General features: G+C 43.8%; 1 protein-coding gene across 2 annotated transcripts in view; it reads left to right on the plus strand.

Moving 5' to 3' along the window:
* LOC110505776 (neuronal PAS domain-containing protein 3) overlaps positions 1-20,956 on the plus strand; it is a 481,806-nt gene that overhangs the window by 449,324 nt on the left and 11,526 nt on the right. For both annotated transcript variants that reach the window (XM_036963003.2, XM_036963005.2), the window contains 3 exons: positions 5,134-5,252; positions 9,187-9,380; positions 10,166-10,272. In XM_036963003.2, coding sequence (XP_036818898.1) covers positions 5,134-5,252; positions 9,187-9,380; positions 10,166-10,272 — 420 coding nt within the window. The remainder of the gene's footprint in view (positions 1-5,133; positions 5,253-9,186; positions 9,381-10,165; positions 10,273-20,956) is intronic.

A 20,956-nucleotide genomic window follows, 5' to 3' on the forward strand; every position in this document is an offset into this window, starting at 1 on the left:
TCCTCTGTTTCATAAAGCCGGGACAGTGCGTCTGCCTTAACGTTCTGGGAACCTGGTCTGTAGGAGAGGGTGAAAACAAAGCGCGTGAAAAACATGGCCCACCTTGCCTGGCGAGGGTTCATTCTCCTCGCCGCCCGGATGTACTCCAGATTGCGGTGGTCAGTCCAAATGAGGAAAGGGTGTTTAGCCCCCTCAAGCCAATGCATCCACTCCTTCAGAGCCTTGACAACAGCCAACAGCTCCCGGTCCCCCACATCATAGTTTCGCTCCGCCGGGCTGAGCTTCTTTGAAAAGAAAGCACAGGGGCGGAGCTTCTGTGGCGTACTCGAGCGCTGAGACAGCACAGCTCCTATCCCAGCCTCGGACGCGTCCACCTCTACTATGAACGCTAAGGAGGGATCTGTTTACCTCGGCTCCAGTACGGGAGCCGAGGTAAACAGAGCCTTCAGGTGACCAAAAGCTCTGTCCGCCCCAGCTGACCACTGCAGTCTCACCGGTCCCCCCTTCAGCAAGGAGGTAATGGGAGCCGCTACCTGACCAAAACCCTGGATAAACCTCCGGTAGTAGTTGGCAAACCCTAAGAACCGCTGCACCTCCTTTACCGTGGTTGGAGTCGGCCAATTACGGACGGCTGAAATGCGGTCACTCTCCATCTCCACCCCTGACGTGGAAAAGCGGTACCCTAGGAAGGAGACGGACTGTTGGAAGGACAGGCATTTCTCCGCCTTGACGTGTAAGTCATGTTCCAACAGTCGACCTAGCACCCTGCGCACAAGGGACACATGCAGTGGAGTATATTAGAATGTCATCTATATACACCACTACACCCTGTCCGTGCAAGTCCCTGAAAATCTCATCCACAAAGGATTGGAAGACTGATGGAGTATTCATTAACCCATATGTCATGACGAGGTACTCATAGTGCCCAGAAGTGGTTCTAAATGCCGTCTTCATTTATCGCACAATGCCCCTGTCGATGGGGTGGTAATTGAGTCGCCTTCTTTTTACAGAAGGCAAGTGCCAAATCGGCATATTCGTGGGGAATGTGCATGGTGGAAACCTGGTTTGGACTTTCCACCATAGTGGCACCTAAGGAAACACCTACACACCTCCCTGAACACTGACAGGACCATCCCTTGAGAGCCCTCTGTTGCCGCAAAATAATAGGATCATGAGAGGCCAACCAGGGAAGGCCCAAAACAACAGGAAACGCAGGGGAGTCGATCAGGAAGATACTAATTCTCTCCTCATGACCCCCTGTGTTCTCATAGCAATGGGAGCTGTGACCTCCCTAATTAGCCCCGACCCCAAAGGACGACTAAGGCATGTACGGGAAGGGAACATCAACAGGAACAATAGGGATCCCTAATCTATGTGCTAAGGAACGGTCAATAAAGTTCCCAGCTGCGCCTGAATCTACTGGCGCCTTATGCTGGGAATGTGGGGAGAACTCAGGAAATTCTATAGGTAACCACATGTGTGCAACAGGGGGCTCTGGGTGAGTTGTGTGCATACTCACCTGGGATGACTCACCAGTGCTCCGCCTGCTACCTCGACTTCCTGGAGAACCACCCCAGCACCGACCAGCAGTGTGCCCTCTGCGGCCACAGCTGGTGCAGGGAATGGTCCCCCCTCCGGCCCCCCTCATAGCAGCCCCTCCCAACTCCATCGGTGTTGGAGCCAAGGTACTGGGAAATGGAACAGACGGACCCCGATCCGGACGTCCGCGTCAGGCCAACAGGTTATCCAGCCGGATAGACAAGTCCACCAGCTGGTCCAGGTTGAGAGTGGTGTCCCTGCAGGCTAGCTCCCTACGGACGTCCTCTCGTAAACTACACCTGTAGTGGTCGATCAGGGCCCGCTCATTCCATCCCACACCAGCTGCCAGAGTTCTGAAGTCCAGTGCGAACTCTTGAGCGCTCCTCATCCCCTGTCTCAGATGGAACAATCGCTCTCCCGCCGCTCTCCCTTCAGGTGGGAGAAGTCCTCGTAGTCATCCATAGTCGGGCCTTTCCTTCCCCAGATGGTGTTGGCCCACTCCAGGGCTTTTCCAGTCAGGCAGGAGATGAGGGCGCTCACTCTCTCGCATCCCGAAGGGGCCGGCTAAACAGCTGCCAGGTAGAGCTCCAGCTGGAGTAGGAACCCCTGGCACCCGGCAGCTGTTCCGTCATACGCTCCCGGGAGCGAGAGCCGAATCCCACTGGGTCCTGACAACGGAGGGGTGGACATCGGTGTAGGTTGAGGTGTGGGCGGAGGTGATGATGTTGTATTTACAGGAAAGCCTCCTCTCCCATCTGTCCATTGTTTGCATCACGCGATCCATGGCTGTCCCTAGACTTTGTAACATGTTCGCGTGCTGCTGGACGCACTCCTCTACTGGGAGAGAAGGGCTGGCTGCACCTGCTGACTCCACCTGCTGACTCCATTTGAACAGGTCCGTGATTCTGTCAGCGATTGGGTGCAGAGATGTAGCGGAGTCGGTGGAAGTCATGACATTTGTTATAAGGAGAGTAGCAGAAAAATTGATTTTCCAGGTGTGCTGTTTTAGTAATCCCATTTCAATGTGATCTCCTAGCCTGGTCCATGGCTGAGATGCCTGTGAGCTGGGCGTTGTCATATCACTGTCTGTCTGTCTGTCTGTCTGTCTGTCTGTCTGTCTGTCTGTCTGTCTGTCTGTGTCTGTCTCTGTCTGTCTATATCTAATGTCCTATATCTAATGTCCTGTCTAACCCAGGGGACAGAGAGAGTCTGGGAGACACACACACACACACACACACACACACACATACACTTTAAATACTAAAATGTACAAAAATAGGATCCAAACATTTCAAAGGTCCCTGTATGCGTGGCACTCAAGGGTACAGAAAGCACCTCTTCTCCAAACTACTAGGTTGCCCACGACAGCTGAAACAGCCGTACTAGCCAAATGCTTTGCCCTCGTTTTTGTCAGGCCCCACAATCTGGATGTGGGCCTGTGAACGTGGCCGAGACGGCCTCCACCCGAGGCTGTCCCAGCGACACCAGGGGCTGGTACTGAAGCAGATTCTCAGCAAACGCCTGCTCCATGTAGCCGTCCAATGAGCAGCCCACTTCCAAAATGAGCACCTCTCCCCTGGCCTCCCCCCACAACAACATCTGGTGTATTTGGCACACAGGAAAACATATCATCATCAACATCAAACCAGCTTCCTACTACACAACAATGTTTATACATGTGTGCTGTTGGTGAGACTACTTGTCGAAGCTCACTGGCGATCAGGTCAAAAAGGCGGTCATGTCTAGCAATGTACAAATCATTGTATGCAATTCACAACATGGGCAATGGACTTGTTGGTAGAACTTGCAGCATCACCTTAACAGTTAAGGTGAGAATGTCCTCACCAACAGCAGCATTCTGGTGCATGGAATGGGAGACAGAGTAGTGAGTTTCCCCCTGCAGCCTCAGGCCAGTCCAGTGTTGCAGTAGCTGCATCCATCTGATACCAAGGAGTGTTGTCCTGGATGTAGGATGAGATGTTCCATCATGGGTGACAGAAGCCTCCACAACAACACCGTGATCTGCCACAACTGTATTAGTTTCCATATCAGTCCGTGTCCACCTGAGCTCCACTCCAGTCCAGTTGCACAGGTTGTTGATGTCCAGACAGTTCCCCCCCCCCCCTTTTTACTCCCCAATTTCGTGGTATCCAACTGTTGTTAGTAATTACTATCTTGTCTCATCGCTACAACTCCCGTACGGGCTCGGGAGAGACGAAGGTCGAAAGCCATGCGTCCTCCAAAACACAACCCAACCAAGCCGCACTGCTTCTTAACACAGCACGCATCCAACCCGGAAGCCAGCTGCACCAATGTCCGGACAGTTTGACCAGACTTCAAGACCCGCAGCACGAGTGTTCAATTTTCCATTGGCCTTCCTCCTGAAGCCCAGGAAGTTGTCCTCAGTGTCCCTGGCCAGTGTAACCTTCCACCTTCGTAGGTCCAGAAGGAGGGAGGCTCTGGCTAACTTCTTAACTGTCACATCGTCACTGTTGAGCATGTTCAACAGGTGAATCAGTCTTGTAGCAGTGTAAAGCCACTCAATATTGGGGACACCTAAACCCCCTTCTCTTTGGCTCAGGAAGACAACGTCACGTGTGGTGTGTGTGTTTAAGCAGAGACACTTTGTCACCACCTGAACAGCTTTGTTATTCACTCTCCTTAGATCCTTCTGTGGGACATGCACATTTGCAAGCAGATGTTGAATCTTTGCTAGGGCCACCCCTCTCACAGCTTCTAGCTTCATGACCACAGGCAAAGGGGAAATGTCAATCATCACACACACAGCCAGGGAGACCAGCATGTCTACATCTACAGTACATTATCTCCTCTGATGGATTGAATATTTTGAATATGCATTTGATTATTAAGCCTTGATCAGGAGCAGTGACAAATGGACCGTTTCACCTTTACCTAATAGGTACCCTTGTTGTGTTCTGTTGAAGAGACTGACTGACCTCATTAGTTATGGGGTTTTAATGTGATGATCTATGTTTTGTTGAACTTTGTTGAAGCAAGGATGAATATCTTTGTTTACAATTAGATTAACTCTACATACAGTATAAAATTAAATACGCTTGAGTTAACTCTAATAGGTATTCCATTACATGAAATTGCAATATTGTACTTGGAAAATGAATACTACACTACAATGAAGTGAAACGTGCGGTTGACTTTTAAACTGCCGCTGAGCTTCCAATAAAATGTTTTCACCGATTATGGTGTTAGACCTAACAGAGGTTGTACGCTATTACAGAACATACTGTAATTAAAACAAGGTTTACTGCTAATGTGTTGTTTTTATTTAGGCGTGCTTTTTCCATTACGGTTACCTGGGAGATGATAGAAACTCAATGGAAAGTTATTACAGCTAGCCTGTCTTACCAGCTGGGGTTTTTAATATCACCCCACCTCTCTTGGGCTTTACTACAAAACACACATATTTATTGGCCAAGTAATGTTAAGTAATTGTGTGTGTGTGTGTGTGTGTGTGTGTGTGTGTGTGTGTGTGTGTGTGTGTGTGTGTGTGTGTGTGTGTGTGTGTGTGCGTGCGTGCGTGCGTGCGTGCGTGTGCGTGCGTGTTTGCCTCCACAGTCGAGTCGACCAGCCCCACCCTGCTTCCCCCAGACAACATTCTAGAACGCTCCTTCTTCGTCCGTATGAAGTCCACACTGACAAAGAGAGGTGTCCACATCAAGTCTTCAGGCTATAAGGTAAGACCCAGAGGCACGGTAGCCGAGCCACAGAGATCCTAGAATTCACAACCCCACAGCCGTATGTTGTTATATATGTAGTTCTACGGCCCTGTAGTAAGAGCAGGGTTATAGACTCTCATAAGGAACTAGTCTGGAATCCTAACTGAATATGGCTCTGTTTTACTATTGTTTTAGAGTGATATTCAGTTTGCATTCCAGGCTTTTTCTAGTATGTAAATATTGTTTTGTATTTCAGTTTGAGTTGTGAAAAAGAGAGAATCGCCATAACTACCATGACTATCATATTCAGCATGAGATAAAAATGTTAGCTGTCGGTGTTAACATACTGTATGTATAGAAAAAGAGTCACGCAAGCTCAATATTAAGTTGATACGATGTATGGCTTGTGGGGGCTTTGGGACAGAGAGATGTGATTAAGGCTGATTCTTTGAGCAGTGAGGACACACAGGGACGAGCCCATCCTCATCTTGATGCCCCTCTCTCTCTCCAAGCATCTCCATATCATCTCTGTCTCTCTGTCAGTGTCTCCGGCCTCTTTCTGGCTTCGTCACACCCTAATGCACTTTGTGTTCTCAAGGGTGGATCCAACAGCAGTGGTGTGGGTTTGGATATATCTCTTCAATCTCTTTATTATATTGTGTTTCATTGGTCTTGGACTGTGAGGGAAAAAAACATTTCAATATTTATTTATTATAAGAAATGGAAGGTAATGGCTGCCTATGGTTTCAACTAAGGCTGTGAGAGAGAGAGTTTCAGTCCAAAAGCAGTAATAGAGAATCTTAAACACAAAATAGCGAGGGTGGAGGTGAGGACAAATGTTTTGAAGGTCCTAATTATGGCTAGAGATAAATGTTGTTTGGCATGTCGGTGATCTGCTCCTCCACCCGGGACCGCGAGGCACGGTGGCGTTGGCGGCACGTATCACGGCTGCTTTTATCCCCACTCCACTCTGGAGGTCAAATCAAAGCTCCAGCATTAAACCCATGTTTTTTTAACACATCTCAGCCCCCCATCTCATTTAATGCACTCATGTAAAGGTCCTCCTTTATTATTGGTGCTGTATCACATTTCAAAAGCACTCCAGAGAATCCCCAGGAACAGATGAATCTTATTTCTTATGTATACCTCTTCTATATTCACCGGTGGAGAGAGAGAGTGTATACATTGTGTGCTGAACCATGAATTATAAAAATGGATCCCTTTATTTTGTTGGCTTGTATTAAGTTGAGAAATGCTATTCGAATTGCCTCTCACTGCCGCTGTTGTGAACACTTGACGTGTCAGTTTGCATTTAACTGCCTGAGCATATTTAATGTTCTGGTCAATAGCACTCCTGTAGCAGTCTAGCTGCCCACCATTCACTTCAAAAGTTGTCTTATTCAAACTAACTTTTTTGATGCTTCTGGGTTTGGGCTTCCGAAGAAATCATTTAAATTCTATATGTTTTTTAAACATTTGTATTCATTAGAGTGGAGCAGAGAGGTGTGTATTTTATGATTTTATGTGATGTCTTCCTCTGCCCTGGTCTCATTGTGCTGATGTGATGTCTTCCTCTGCCCTGGTCTCATTGTGCTGATGTGATGTCTTCCTCTGCCCTGGTCTCATTGTGCTGATGTGATGTCTTCCTCTGCCCTGGTCTCATTGTGCTGATGTGATGTCTTCCTCTGCCCTGGTCTCATTGTGTTGATGTGATGTCTTCCTCTGCCCTGGTCTCATTGTGCTGATGTGATGTCTTCCTCTGCCCTGGTCTCATTGTGCTGATGTGATGTCTTCCTCTGCCCTGGTCTCATTGTGTTGATGTGATGTCTTCCTCTGCCCTGGTCTCATTGTGCTGATGTGATGTCTTCCTCTGCCCTGGTCTCATTGTGCTGATGTGATGTCTTCCTCTGCCCTGGTCTCATTGTGCTGATGTGATGTCTTCCTCTGCCCTGGTCTCATTGTGCTGATGTGATGTCTTTTTGAAGCCTGACAACCAACAACCAACAGTCAAGTGTGTGTCAGAACCTACCTTGCTGTCAATCTGTGGTCTGATCAAGATAAACAGCATATTGTCTGTCTAATGTGTGAAGCTGATCAGTTTACTGTCTGTCTGATGTGTGAAGCTGATCAGCATACTGTACCATACCTGGGTTCAAGTACTATTTAAAATAATTTTAAATACTACATCTGGGCTTGATTTAGCTTCCCTGGCACACTGGAATGAATAGAATAATTGAAGAAGAGCAAAACCCTGCCCATCCGGCATTGCAGGCAGGCTTAAGCAAACGCTAAAAATATTTGGAAGATTTCAAATAGTGTTTGAACCCAGGTGTGAGTGTGAGGAGGCTGATTTGCTGTAGGGAACTCTCATATGCATTCAACAAAGTAATTCTGGGTGGATCAACCAGACTTTGTTTACATGATTCAATAATACATACATGATGTAAAATCTTACAGAAATGAGTGTAATTACAGAATATCAGGGACATATATATCACATATGTAACATATATAATATATCTAAAACAGGAAATATATCTAACACATATTCTGCACAGTAGATGTTACAGAAATGACTGTAACTGCAAAATCCTGGGAATATAATCTGGATGGAAAGCCGATGGAGAGTACCTTTAGCTGTTCCTATTCTTCACGGTCTTTCCCCTGGTGACCTTGAACAAGGTCTCACTGCACTCTTCAACTTTAAAAAGACAGCAAAGTATTCTCCCTCCTCTTCTCTCTCTTAGAGCAGCATGACTTCAAGCACTAGACTGGCTACACTCCTCGGACCCAAAATGCCTCTCCTAGCATTCTGTTTGATGTGTTTTAGCCGGACTTCTCTCATACTCACTTTAAAATAAACACTGTTCAATCTTGCCATTGGATGTGCTATACAGCGTTGTAGTTTAGTTGTATTCAAAATGGGTTTGAAACTATCCTTAACAGTTCTTCTTTGTCTTTAGAAACTCCAGGGAAAAGGAGTCAGTATCATTTAACTGTGGAGACTGTTGACGGTTTCTAGGATGTCACAAGCACTGATGGTTTCCCTTTGAAAAGGAGACATCATACACCATCAGAACCATTTTCCTCCTGGGCCGACTGTCTGACAGGGCTGTTGTAACATGTCACTGTTCTGTTAGCTTTCTAATGCAATGCCTGGAATAGGGCTGTTCTTTTTTTGTTGTTGTGTCTCTCTGTGTCTCTCTTCTGAATTGGAATTCAATGTCTGGTTCCCATTGTTGAGGGTTGCTTATCCCTGGTGGAGCAGGAGATGGTTTAAGGCTTTGAATGAGTTTAGGGAGCAGGAACTGTCTGTGTGAATGATAATAATCACGTCTCACCAATCTCAGAGGTGTGCCACTGAGAGGCCAGTGTCAGTAGTTTAAAGACTACAAAACAATTCCCCCTGGGTTTAACCTGGCAATGATTAAAATGGATGGATCTGAAAGTGTAGTTTGCATATCTAGTCAGTTCCTCCTCTAGGGCAGAATAGAGCTACAAAGACTTTAAAGCTAGCGATAATTAGGACCTTCAAAACGTTTGTCCTCACCTCCACCCTCGCTATTTTGTGTTTGGAATTCTCCATTACTGCTTTTGAACTGAAACTCTCTCTCTCTCTCTCTCTCTCTCTCTCTCTCTCTCTCTCTCTCGCTCTTGCTCTCTTTCTCGCTCTTGCTCTCCCTCTCTCCTCTCGCTCTCTCTCACGCGCTCTCTCTCGCTCTCTCTTTTTTTCTCTCTCTCGCTCTCTCTTCCTCTCTCTCTCTTGCTCTCTCTCCTCGCTCTCTCTCTCTCTCGCTCGCTCGCTCTACTCTCTCTCTTGCTCTCTTTCTCACTCACTCGCTCTATTTCTTTCTCTCTCTCTCGATCTCTCTCTCTCTCTCTTTATCTCTATCTCTCTGTGTCTCTATCTCTCTCTTTCTCTGTGTTTCCCCCTCTCTCCCTCCTCCTATAGGTGATCCATGTTACAGGCAGGCTGAGGATCCGTATGGCATTGACCCACAGTCGGTTGGTACCCATTCAGATCATGGGCATGGTGGTGGTAGCCCACGCCCTCCCCCCCCCCACCATCAACGAGGTGCGCATAGACTGCCAGATGTTTGTCACCAGGGTCCACATGGACCTCAACATTGTCTACTGTGAGAATAGGTAAGGCTTGGCTGTATTTTACTACAGCCACATGGCAGTGATACACATAACTGAAATGCAAGGGGTAAGGTTTGAAAACGTCTGAAACCCTACCTCTTCAAAGAGTATCTTAAATAATCCCACAGCACCGCTTGGCATTACGTTGCTCTTATAATTGTGTAGGTAGTTCCACTCTAATCGCTAGGGTTTGTAATTTCATCGCATTAGACCTATATACTGTACAACTCATCATGAACATTCTATTTCTTTGCTACCTGTCCTCATCTCTGTGGGATTGAGATCACTGAGATAGTTTTGTTTTTACCTCTGTCTGCCAGACAGTCAGTTATTTATGGGGAAATCACATCTGGACAGTCAGTTTTACAGTGAGATAGCCTCAGCCTTTCTGGGAAATGAAATGGGAAACTGATCAGAACTACTTTCATCTGTTTCATAGGGTGTTTGGGGAGACTAGAAATATCAGAAATAACCACACAATATGTAAGACAGATAGTAGACAGGTTGCTTTTGGGTGAACAAAAAAAGAATGGATAGATTATATTCAATACTAAGCGATAGGCATTTTATCATGTGAAATGGGAAGACTGAATGTTCCATTCTATCCATTTGTCCCTGAATGTGTGTGTAATACTTACTGTATCTTTGTCAAAGGCATTAGTCTGACATATCAGGATGAATATGGTCTATCTGGTTAAGCTGGAATGACATTGTGTTTTTCCGTTTCTGTTGGTGCTTCTTCTCTTGCCGTCATCACGCGCTGAATCCTTTTTAAATCCCTGTTGTAGAATTAGTGACTACATGGACCTGATGCCAGTGGACATCGTAGGGAAGAGGTGCTACCAGTTTATTCACGCAGAGGATGTGGAGGGCATCCGGCACAGCCATTTAGACTGTGAGTATTATACCTATACTTTAAGGGTTACCACATAATTTCAGTATGTTACCACATCATTTCAGTATGTTACCACATCATTTCAGTATGTTACCACATCATTTTCATATGTTACCACATCCTTTCAGTATGTTACCACATCATTTCAGTATGTTACCACATCATTTCAGTATGTTACCACATCATTTCAGTATGTTACCACATCATTTCAGTATGTTACCACATTATTTCAGTATGTTACCACATCATTTACGTATGTTACCACATCATTTTAGTATGTTACCACATCATTTCAGTATGTTACCACATCATTTCAGTATGTTACCACATAATTTCAGTATGTTACCACATCATTTCAGTATGTTACCACATCATTTACGTATGTTACCACATCATTTCAGTATGTTACCACATCATTTCAGTATGTTACCACATCATTTACGTATGTTACCACATCATTTACGTATGTTACCACATAATTTCAGTATGTTACCACATCATTTCAGTATGTTACCACATCATTTACGTATGTTACCACATCATTTACGTATGTTACCACATCATTTACGTATGTTACCACATAATTTCAGTATGTTACCACATCATTTCAGTATGTTACCACATCATTTACGTATGTTACCACATCATTTCAGTATGTTACCACATCATTTACGTATGTTACCACATCATTTACGTATGTTACCACATAATTTCAGTATGTTACCACATAATTTCAGTATGTTACCACATCATTTCAGTATGTTACCACATCATTTCAGTATGTTACCACATCATTTACGTATGTTACCACATCATTTACGTATGTTACCACATAATTTCAGTACACAACTTATTATGAACACATTATTGCAGAACAAATTTTGTTATGGGAAATGATCCATCACAACTATCTCCTCTCCACCCAAACACCAAAGTCATCGGTCATTGTTGTTCTGATTTTATCAGCGTACAGAATAGGTGTCAACGACTTGTAGAGAGACAACATCTAGATGATGATCCACGTTATCTGCCTCTGTGACCTTCTAGGGTTTGAACACGGGTCTCCTACATGCCACAAGACCTGGTTAGCCCACATTGAGCTTAACCCTGAGTCAGGGTAATAGGCCTGTAGAGAGACCACATCTAGATGATCCACGTGATCTGCCTCTGTAACTTACTTACCTTGGATGGGGGAAATATTTTTGTGTTGCAATGTCATGACTCAGGGGTAGAAATATATGCCATTGGTCTTCAGACCCCAGGGAGGGAGAATGGAAACCAAGACCCCCACGCAAGTTCACTCCCAATGTTTCAAATGAAATGGCTGCATGCCTTCTTTGTTTGTTTGCATTCAACATTGAGCTCAGTTTACTTTTAGAGTAACGGTCATCTTTGCAAAGGTGTCTTTGCATCTCTACTCCACCAGAGCAGTTTTTATAGCCCGTGGCAGGAAGTACTCTCCACTTGCTTTACTTCTTAATTCCAAAACGTGCCATGATTTGATATGTTTCGCCAATGAAAGCTTTACTGTGGCTGGTTAAACACTGAGGAGGCATTGTGGGGGCAGTGCACCATTTGATTGGGCTTTGCAACATGGATAGGCAGACTGCCATTATTGGAGATCTGTGGGCTGAGCTGCTCCCTGAACACTTTCTTTGTGCTGGGTGCTGGATTGTAACTGTAAAGGGTGTACATTCCCTTGCTTTATTAGATGGGAGGACGAGTGTCCTTGGGGTTGCCTCCTCGGCCGGGGAACTTGGAGCCGTCTGATTAGATATTGTGAGTTCAACTGAATTAGAGCGCAATTACTGCTGCATTGCACTGTCCCTGTGCCTTAAAAATGCACCAGATTGGGTTCATTAGCGGCTGATTTGAAACCCAGCAGAGGGAAAGTAGAGAGCGAGGGCTGCCCATGGATCACATTGATAAGAGAGGCTAATGCAGGCAAATTGAGGCAGAAGGCAGATTGAGGCGGTAGGCAGATTGAGGCGGCAGGCAGATTGAGGGGGCATGCAGATTGAGGGTAAAGCAGGCCGTTTGATACTAAGGCAGGCAGATTGAGGGGGCATGCAGATTGAGGGTAAAGCAGGCCGTTTGATGCTAAGGCAGGCAGGTTGAGGGGGCATGCAGATTGAGGGTAAAGCAGGCCGTTTGATACTAAGGCAGGCAGATTGAGGGGGCATGCAGATTGAGGGTAAAGCAGGCCGTTTGATACTAAGGCAGGCAGATTGAGGGGGCATGCAGATTGAGGGTAAAGCAGGCCGTTTGATACTAAGGCAGGCAGATTGAGGGGGCATGCAGATTGAGGGTAAAGCAGGCAGTTTGATACTAAGGCAGGCAGGTTGAGGGGGCATGCAGATTGAGGGTAAAGCAGGCCGTTTGATGCTAAGGCAGGCAGGTTGAGGGGGCATGCAAATTGAGGGTAAAGCAGGCCGTTTGATACTAAGGCAGGCAGATTGAGGGGGCATGCAGATTGAGGGTAAAGCAGGCCGTTTGATGCTAAGGCAGGCAGATTGAGGGGGCATGCAGATTGAGGGTAAAGCAGGCCGTTTGATGCTAAGGCAGGCAGGTTGAGGGGGCATGCAGATTGAGGGTAAAGCAGGCCGTTTGATGCTAAGGCAGGCAGGTTGAGGGGGCATGCAGATTGAGGGTAAAGCAGGCCGTTTGATGCTAAGGCAGGCAGGTTGAGGGGGCATGCAGATTGAGGGTAAAGCAGGCCGTTTGATGCTAAGGCAGGCAGATTGAGGGGGCATGCAGATTGAGGGTAAAGCAGGCCGTTTGATGCTAAGGCAGGCAGGTTGAGGGGGCATGCAGATTGAGGGTAAAGCAGGCCGTTTGATGCTAAGGCAGGCAGGTTGAGGGGGCATGCAGATTGAGGGTAAAGCAGGCCGTTTGATGCTAAGGCAGGCAGGTTGAGGGGGCAGGCAGATTGAGGTGGCAGGCCGTTTGATGCTAAGGCAGGCAGGTTGAGGGGGCATGCAGATTGAGGTGGCAGGCTAGGCAGTAGCAGCAAACAGTGGCACTGTTGCATACCTCCAGTTACCCCTGGCTGTCTCCTATCTAATACGCTCCACCCAGGCTTTAGTCAACTTACAGTCAGTGCATGAGCCGGGAAATTGGTTGAGTGTTCAGTGCTGCTAAATAGTTAGTTCATGTATTTATTTGTTAATTTAATCGTTTTTTGAGTTACGGAAAGATACAATTAAAACATTGACACCCTGAATGAACAAGATTGAACAAGATTCAGATGTATTGCAGCATTGTGTCTCTTCGTGGATTTGATGTTGATTTCATCTGGGTATACTAAACAGTTAGCCTGTGTACCTGTCTCTCTAGCTGTCATACCACTCCTTTCCACTCTCTGTCATGCTAAACAAATGACACAGATTACAAGGTCTGGAATGTAGTAGTTGAACAGAGACTGGCAACCAGGCTACTATACAGTATTTACAGTTAGAGAACAAAGCCATGGGAATTATTCGATGAGCAATTCAGATTGGGATAACTAAGGTCTGTTAATTCCCCTTCACTAAATAAAGACTTTGCTATATTCCTAGCTAGTTCAGTTGATAGTTTCATCTCCACATTTACACTTGTGGGAATTGGCCTATATGGATAGGACTACATTGAAATATTTCTTACAGAAGAAATATGAAATGCATAAGAATGGTAGCAACTGAAAGAGCAGTTGAAAGGGAACAGTTTGGAGATTATGGGAAAATTATTAGACCAAAGTTGAGGACATAACATTTCACCTGACACAAGACTGAATCCAAACATTAGACTGTTGATTGTATGTACATTTTACATTTCCTGTACTTTTCGCCACATTTGTTGATAACGAAATCTGAAAATACTGTGGATACATTCAGTAACATGATAAGAATATTCCTGGAAAATGTGGGGGAGGTGCAACATCAGACAAAAAATGACAAGGGTTTTTTGAGAGCAGACTAACTGGTGTCTCCAAGTGGTCACACATCTCTCTAAAGTTATTTCAATGCACTTTTATGACTTAAAGAAGAGTCTTCAACTGAAAGATGCTTTTTTTGAGCTCTCCTAGCTGTGCTGTTGAGGAACTAGAGCAAGCACACTTGTAGTTGTTTTGTTTGGAACACAACTGTGCATCCCCGCCATCACACAATTACTGCTGTTGTTTACGCAATTCAAAAAACTGCCGTTTTAAATTGCAATCTGGGTCAGGTGGGCTTCACTTGAAGCTTGTTCTATTGCTAACATGACTTGCTAAGTTATAAAATAGGATCTTACAGTGTAAGGTTTTTCACAAGGCAACTCAGGGAAACAGATCATCATTTTGGTGTGCATAGAAAGGAATGATGAGAGTGTGAGCTTTAAAATAGACAAACAAACATTCTGTTCAGATCAACCCAGGGTAGGACGTCATGTCATCTTGGAACTGTACATCACACATGATCATAAACGATCATAAACGTTGACACTGTATATGACATGAGTTTGATGATATGGAAATGTGAAGTGCACATTTGGACTCACGGGTGTTTGGCTTGTATGACATCAAATCAGTATTTATTATAATCCTCAACGTCTCATCTTTCAAAATACATTGAGTCCTCTCAATTTACAGCATTTCCCTCACTCAGACAATAAAACATTTGCAAAAGTTGCCCAATTAGTGGGAGGGATGGGAGCAACTTGTTGTCCCACGCTGTGCTCAAGTTCAGAACGGCTGTCAGTCAGAACCCATACAGCGCTGTGAAGCGCAGAGTCAGAGCTCTGACGTCATGTATAGCATGCTACTGTACAACCACTACGTTCCAATTTAGATGCTTGCCAGTGCCCAAATCTGTCATTTTCAACCTGTCTACGGGTACAAGTGTAAAGGGTTAATGCCCATGACATATACCCATCATTATCATCATCGGTCACATTATCACCACATATGTGATGATCATTTGGCCTTTGTGATGATAAATAACTGATCAAATGTAGTTATAGATGGATATGAGCAGTTATTTACAGCTAGCTAAGTCATGTATTGGGCATAGCTCATAAGGCATCATATGTGTGCTGATAATGCATTATGAAGAAGGTATTCAGAGGAAGCGTTACCAAAAATGTTCTGACATACTGTGGAGGTTTGGTGTGAATAGCAGCTATCAGCTGGTGAGGCAGGGTGACAAGGTCACTGGATCTGAAGGAAATGTATTATTCCACTTAGCCAACTCTCTAGACGCGAGGTCAGAAGTGAACCATCAGACTTGAGAAGGTGTTTAAATGAATTGGCTTTTGTCCAAGCTTTATAATATGGCCATTTAGTTGCTCAACTTTTTATTCATAGCGTATCCTAGGACTGTGAAAAGATCACATAGACTCCATTTCATATAGACCAAATCTATATAGACCAAATCAATACTGTGTGTTTGTACATCACTACGGTTCATACTTCACTCATCAACGCATGTGCTATGACTGGAAAGGTTATTTTTAATTCATTCCAGAAGGATACATGTTAAGCCAAGACATGCGTTAGTCTGACGATCTGATAACTGAACTGTAGCATACACAGTAGGGACAAATGGTTTTGAGTGACTGTTATATCAGACTGGCGAAAAGAGATGGTTTTCATGAGATGGAGAGAGATACTGTAGCTCACTGAAAGAACTTACATCTCTGAGGACTTAAGCCATCTGCCTCCAGGCATACTACCAGAACCTGTCTCCTGAGACTAGTTCAGACTGACTCTAATAAAAACCAACTCAGCTCACTTGTTAGGACACTACAGATACTGGAAAATACAGCTGAAATGTTGAATGTTGACGACACAGGCAAAGTTGCTGTAAATTCAAACCTTTGGAAAACAGTAACTTTGGGCTTCAACAATAGAGTGTACCTCAGAAAAACATGAAGAAAACCACTCGCCACAATACAGGCAGAATGTTCTTGTGAAGCCAGACAAAAATGTCAAACCCGGTAGAGAAGAGAACATTCCTTTCTGTCTCCTCCCTCATTCATAAAATGTTTGCCTTTACAATAATACCCTGATGGACTGCAAAGACTTTTCATAAAGCAATTTCACGGTGTAAATGACTTACTTTTATATGACGGTGACACCACAGGTGTTGGTAGCACCTTAATTGGGGAGGACGGGCTCACAGTAATGGCTGGAACGGAATCAATGGAATGCTTTCAAACACATCAAACAAGTGGTTTCCATGTGTTTGATACCATTCCACTGTCCTCCCTTCAGCAGCCTCCTGTGGGTGACACCCCTTGTCGCAAGCCAGGGCCACTTGAGGTAAAGGGTATCTGAAAGGTAGTCACCGTTATGGAAAGGATCCAAGTGATTAAAACAAACTGAAGGACAGGAGGAGAAGAGAGGAGAGGAGCGAGAGAGAAGAGGCTCACAGCGAGAGAGAGAGAGTAGGAGAGAGTGGAGCCATCCTACAGGCATGCCTGGGGCTGCAGGAGAAAGAGACAAATTAAAGGCCCGTATTCCTTTTAATGCCTCCAATAGCTAGTGGACGACTCTGGCACCGTAAAACGGCACTGTAAGTGGACAAGGTAAATAAAAAAAATAAGACTCACCTGCAAAGACATTGTGCCAGTTAAGCCAGGGGTGGAGTGTATTGGGTATGCAGGTAGTCTAGCGGTTGCGTGTGTTGGGCCAGTAAACAAAAGGTCTCTGGTTTGACTCACAGAGCCGACTAGGTGAAAAATCTGTCGATTTGCATTTAACAATAATTGCTCTGGATAAGAACATCTACTAAAATGTAAATGTAATGACGCTAATACTGATGAGAGAGCTCTGACGTTCAAAGGCAGAGAGATATGGAGGTCCAGGTTTGGTGCCTTCATAGATATACAGTACACTTGCTATACTGTAGAATGTGTAACCTTTATTTAACTAGGCAAGTCAGTTAAGAACAAATTCTTATTTGCAAGGACGGTCTGAGATTAGAATATGGCTGTGGAATTTTGAGTTTGTCGTGTATACTTGATTTGTCAAGTTATTTACCAAGATTAGAGTTAGGATTTGGAAATGTTTATTTTTTACCTGAAATAATTATGGTAATAAATACATCCTAAAACAACAAATGAGTCATGACTACCAATATTATGACTCAATATCCTCACAGCAGATACAGTATAATGATTGAGTATATGAATTCTTAATTATTTCCCAAAATATTAGAACCATCACATTTACAGTTCCCAAATATTGTAGATGCAGTTTGAATCCAATATATGGATATTTGGATAATCATGAATGACTATTCAACTGAAAATAATCAAAATAATGTTTATATCTTTCCCTTTTCAAATTGGATATATTGTGTATATCCTATCATTGTTAACTCCTAGTATAACAAATCGAGGTTTATACTAGGAGTTAATAATTGACTTTTTAGCAGTGGGGTGGCAGGTAGCCTAGAGGTTAGAGCGCTGGGCCAGTAACTGAAAGGTTGGTGGATCGAATCCCCGAGCTGACAAGGTAAAAATCTGTTGTTCTGAACAAGGCAGTTAACCCACTGTTCCTAGGCTGTCATTGTAAATATGAATTTGTTCTTAACTGACTTGCCTAGTTAAAAAAAACATTAATTACATTTTAGAGTTAATTTCCTGCAATTCTATACATTTTGCCATGTGGCTTCTAAAGCATTTTGCAGTTTTAAAGCAAGTTTGCTGTAAATCTACACATGAGAAATCATTTAGCAATTTTATAACTAATTTCATGTAATTCTACCCATTTTGCCATGGGGCGGAGAGAATATTTTGCAGTTTTTCAGCACATCTTCTGCAATTCTACACATTTTGCCATAGGGTGCCATAGAGAGAAATGTTTGCAGTGGTAATTCAACCATGATTACTACAAGTTTAGATAGTTGGCCATTTTACTAATTTACAATAAGTTATTTTTAATGCTGACATGGGCTAATTGAGTGACTGTCAGTGACAGTTCACAACCACATTTTTGGAAATTGCAACTTGTGTATTCTATTATTCTAACTCTCAACAGTAAGTTGAGACCCCCAAATTAGTTAAAAAAAATACATACATATTTTTGTCTTTGGAAATGTACCCACGGGCCACCAGTTGCCCATCCCTGCACTACAGTATACTACACCTCCTCAGTAGTAAACAAGTCATTTCTTTCAATTTTCTCTTTCTTTTCTTTTCTTTTCATTCTATATGTATAGGACAAGAAAGCAGTCAGTGATCTAAAGTCAATTAGTAGAACCCTTGGGAAGGTTTATAAACAATGCGATTAGTTCCTAATACTTTTTCATTACTGGCATTCTTTTTATATACAGTTGAAGTCGGAAATTTACATACACCTTAGTCAAATACATTTTAACTTAGTAATTCACAATTCCTGACATTTAATCCTAGTAAGAATTCCATGTCTTAAGTCAGTTAGGATAACCACTTTATTTTAAGAATGTGAAATGTCAGAATAATAGTAGAGAGAATTATTTATTTCAGCTTTTATTTCTTTCATCACATTCCCAGTGGGTCAGAAGTTGACATACACTCAATTAGTATTTGGTAGCATTGCCTTTAAATTGTTTCTCTTGGGTCAAACGTTTCGGATAGCCTTCCACAAGCTTCCCACAATAAGTTGGGTGCATTTTGGCCCATTCCTCCTGACAGAGCTGGAGTAACTGAGTCAGGTTTGTAGGCCTCCTTGCTCGCACACGCTTTTTCAGTTCTGCCCACAAATGTTCTATAGGATTGCGGTCAGGGATTTGTGATGGCCTCTCCAATACCTTGACTTTGTTGTCCTTAAGCCAGTATGCTTGGGGTCATTGTCCATTTGGAAGACCCATTTGCGACCAAGCTTTAACTTCCTGACTGAGATGTTGAGATGTTACTTCAATATATCCACATAATTTTCCTGCCTGATGATGCCATCTATTTTGCGAAGTGCACCAGTCCCTCCTGCAGCAAAGCACCCCCACAACATGATGCTGCCACCCCGTGCTTCACGGTTGGGATGGTGTTCTTTGGCTTGCAAGCCTCACCCTTTTTCCTTCAAACATAACGATGGTCATTATGGCCAAACAGTTAGATTTTTGTTTCATCAGACCAGAGGACAGACCAAAAAGTACGATCTTTGTCCCCATGTGCAGTTGCAAACCGTTGTCTGCATTTTTTATGACAGTTTTGGAGCAGTGGTTTCTTCCTTGCTGATCGTCCTTTCAAGTTATGTCGATATAGGACTCGTTTTACTGTGGATATAGATACTTTTGTACCTGTTTCCTCCAGCATCTTCACAAGGTCTTATGCTGTTGTTCTGGGATTGATTTGCACTTTTCGCACCAAAGTACGTTCATCTATCGGAGACAGAATGTGACTCCTTCCTGAGTAGTATGACGGCTGCGTGGTCCCATGGTGTTCATACTTGTGTACTATTGTTTGTACAGATGAATGTGGTACCTTCAAGCGTTTGGAAATTGCTCCCAAGGATGAACCAGACTCGTGGAGGTCTACAAAAGAAAATCTGAGGTCTGGCTGAAATCTGGCTGATTTCTTTTGATTTTCCCATGATGTCAAGCAAAGAGGCACTGAGTTTGAAGTTAGTCCTTGAAATTCATCCGTGGGCACACCTCCAATTGACTCAAATTATGTAAATCGACCTATCAGAAGCTTCTAAAGCCATGACATAATTTTCTGGAATTTTCCAAGCTGTTTAAAGGCACAGTCAACTTAGTGTATGTAAACTTCTGACCCACTGGAATTGCGATACAGTGAATTATAAGGGAAAGAATCTGTCTGTAATAACTATTGGGGAAAAAACAAAGTAGATGTCCTAACCGACTTGCCAAAACTATAGTTTGTTAACAAGAAATGTGTGGAGTGCTTTAAAAACTAGTTTTAATGACTCCAACCTAAGTGTGTGTAAACTTCCGACTTCAACTGTAAATCCTCCCCCCTCGTGGAAGTATTTTTATGGTAGAGGCTATTTGTAGCTGCAATTAAAATAACAATATGCATTTACTACCTTGCTCAGATTCTGACTGTTTCTGTTTTAGAGCGCCATGATTAATGCAAATACATATTGATTGAGATCATTGAGCGGTTAATTTAGCCTGATGTATTGCGACTGCCAGAGCATCTTCACTTATGCAAAGGCAGACAAGACAAGGACACAACCAGCAGAGTGTAGTTTAGTGTAGTGTGATGTAATGTAATGTAGTGTGGTGTAGTTAGTAGCTGATACAGACTCACAGTGCCACCAGGTGGTGGGAGAGGCTCATTGCAGCCAGCCTCAAAGCAGACAGACATAGTGATGCTCTATTTTTTTAATCAGAAAACAATCTGATTTTAAGCATCTACCCTATAATTACACCCCTTGCCTATCCCTAACCAGGAAATCAAGACCCATAAATTCAAATTCAATCTCTCTATCTAACTAACAAACTAGTCATACACTGTACAACGTTTGTGTGTTCTGTTTGTGTGTTCTGTTTCTATCCTGAAATCACACACCTACAGAGTTATATCTTTACCATTGTTACAACTGGTGTATACTGGTCCCGATTGACTCTCATTCATTCCATATTATGTATGTATTGTTCCCTCGTCGTTGGTTTCCAGATCAGCACACACACTGTCCTCTGAGGTTTTTAATAGTGTACCCTGTGCAGCATCCCCATTCCTGTTTTAGCCAGTCAGAGAACTTGATTAATGAAGGTAGCTA

Source organism: Oncorhynchus mykiss, chromosome 25 (assembly GCF_057628025.1).
Source record: "Oncorhynchus mykiss isolate SJ-2025 chromosome 25, ASM5762802v1, whole genome shotgun sequence".
Lineage (NCBI taxonomy): Eukaryota > Metazoa > Chordata > Actinopteri > Salmoniformes > Salmonidae > Oncorhynchus > Oncorhynchus mykiss.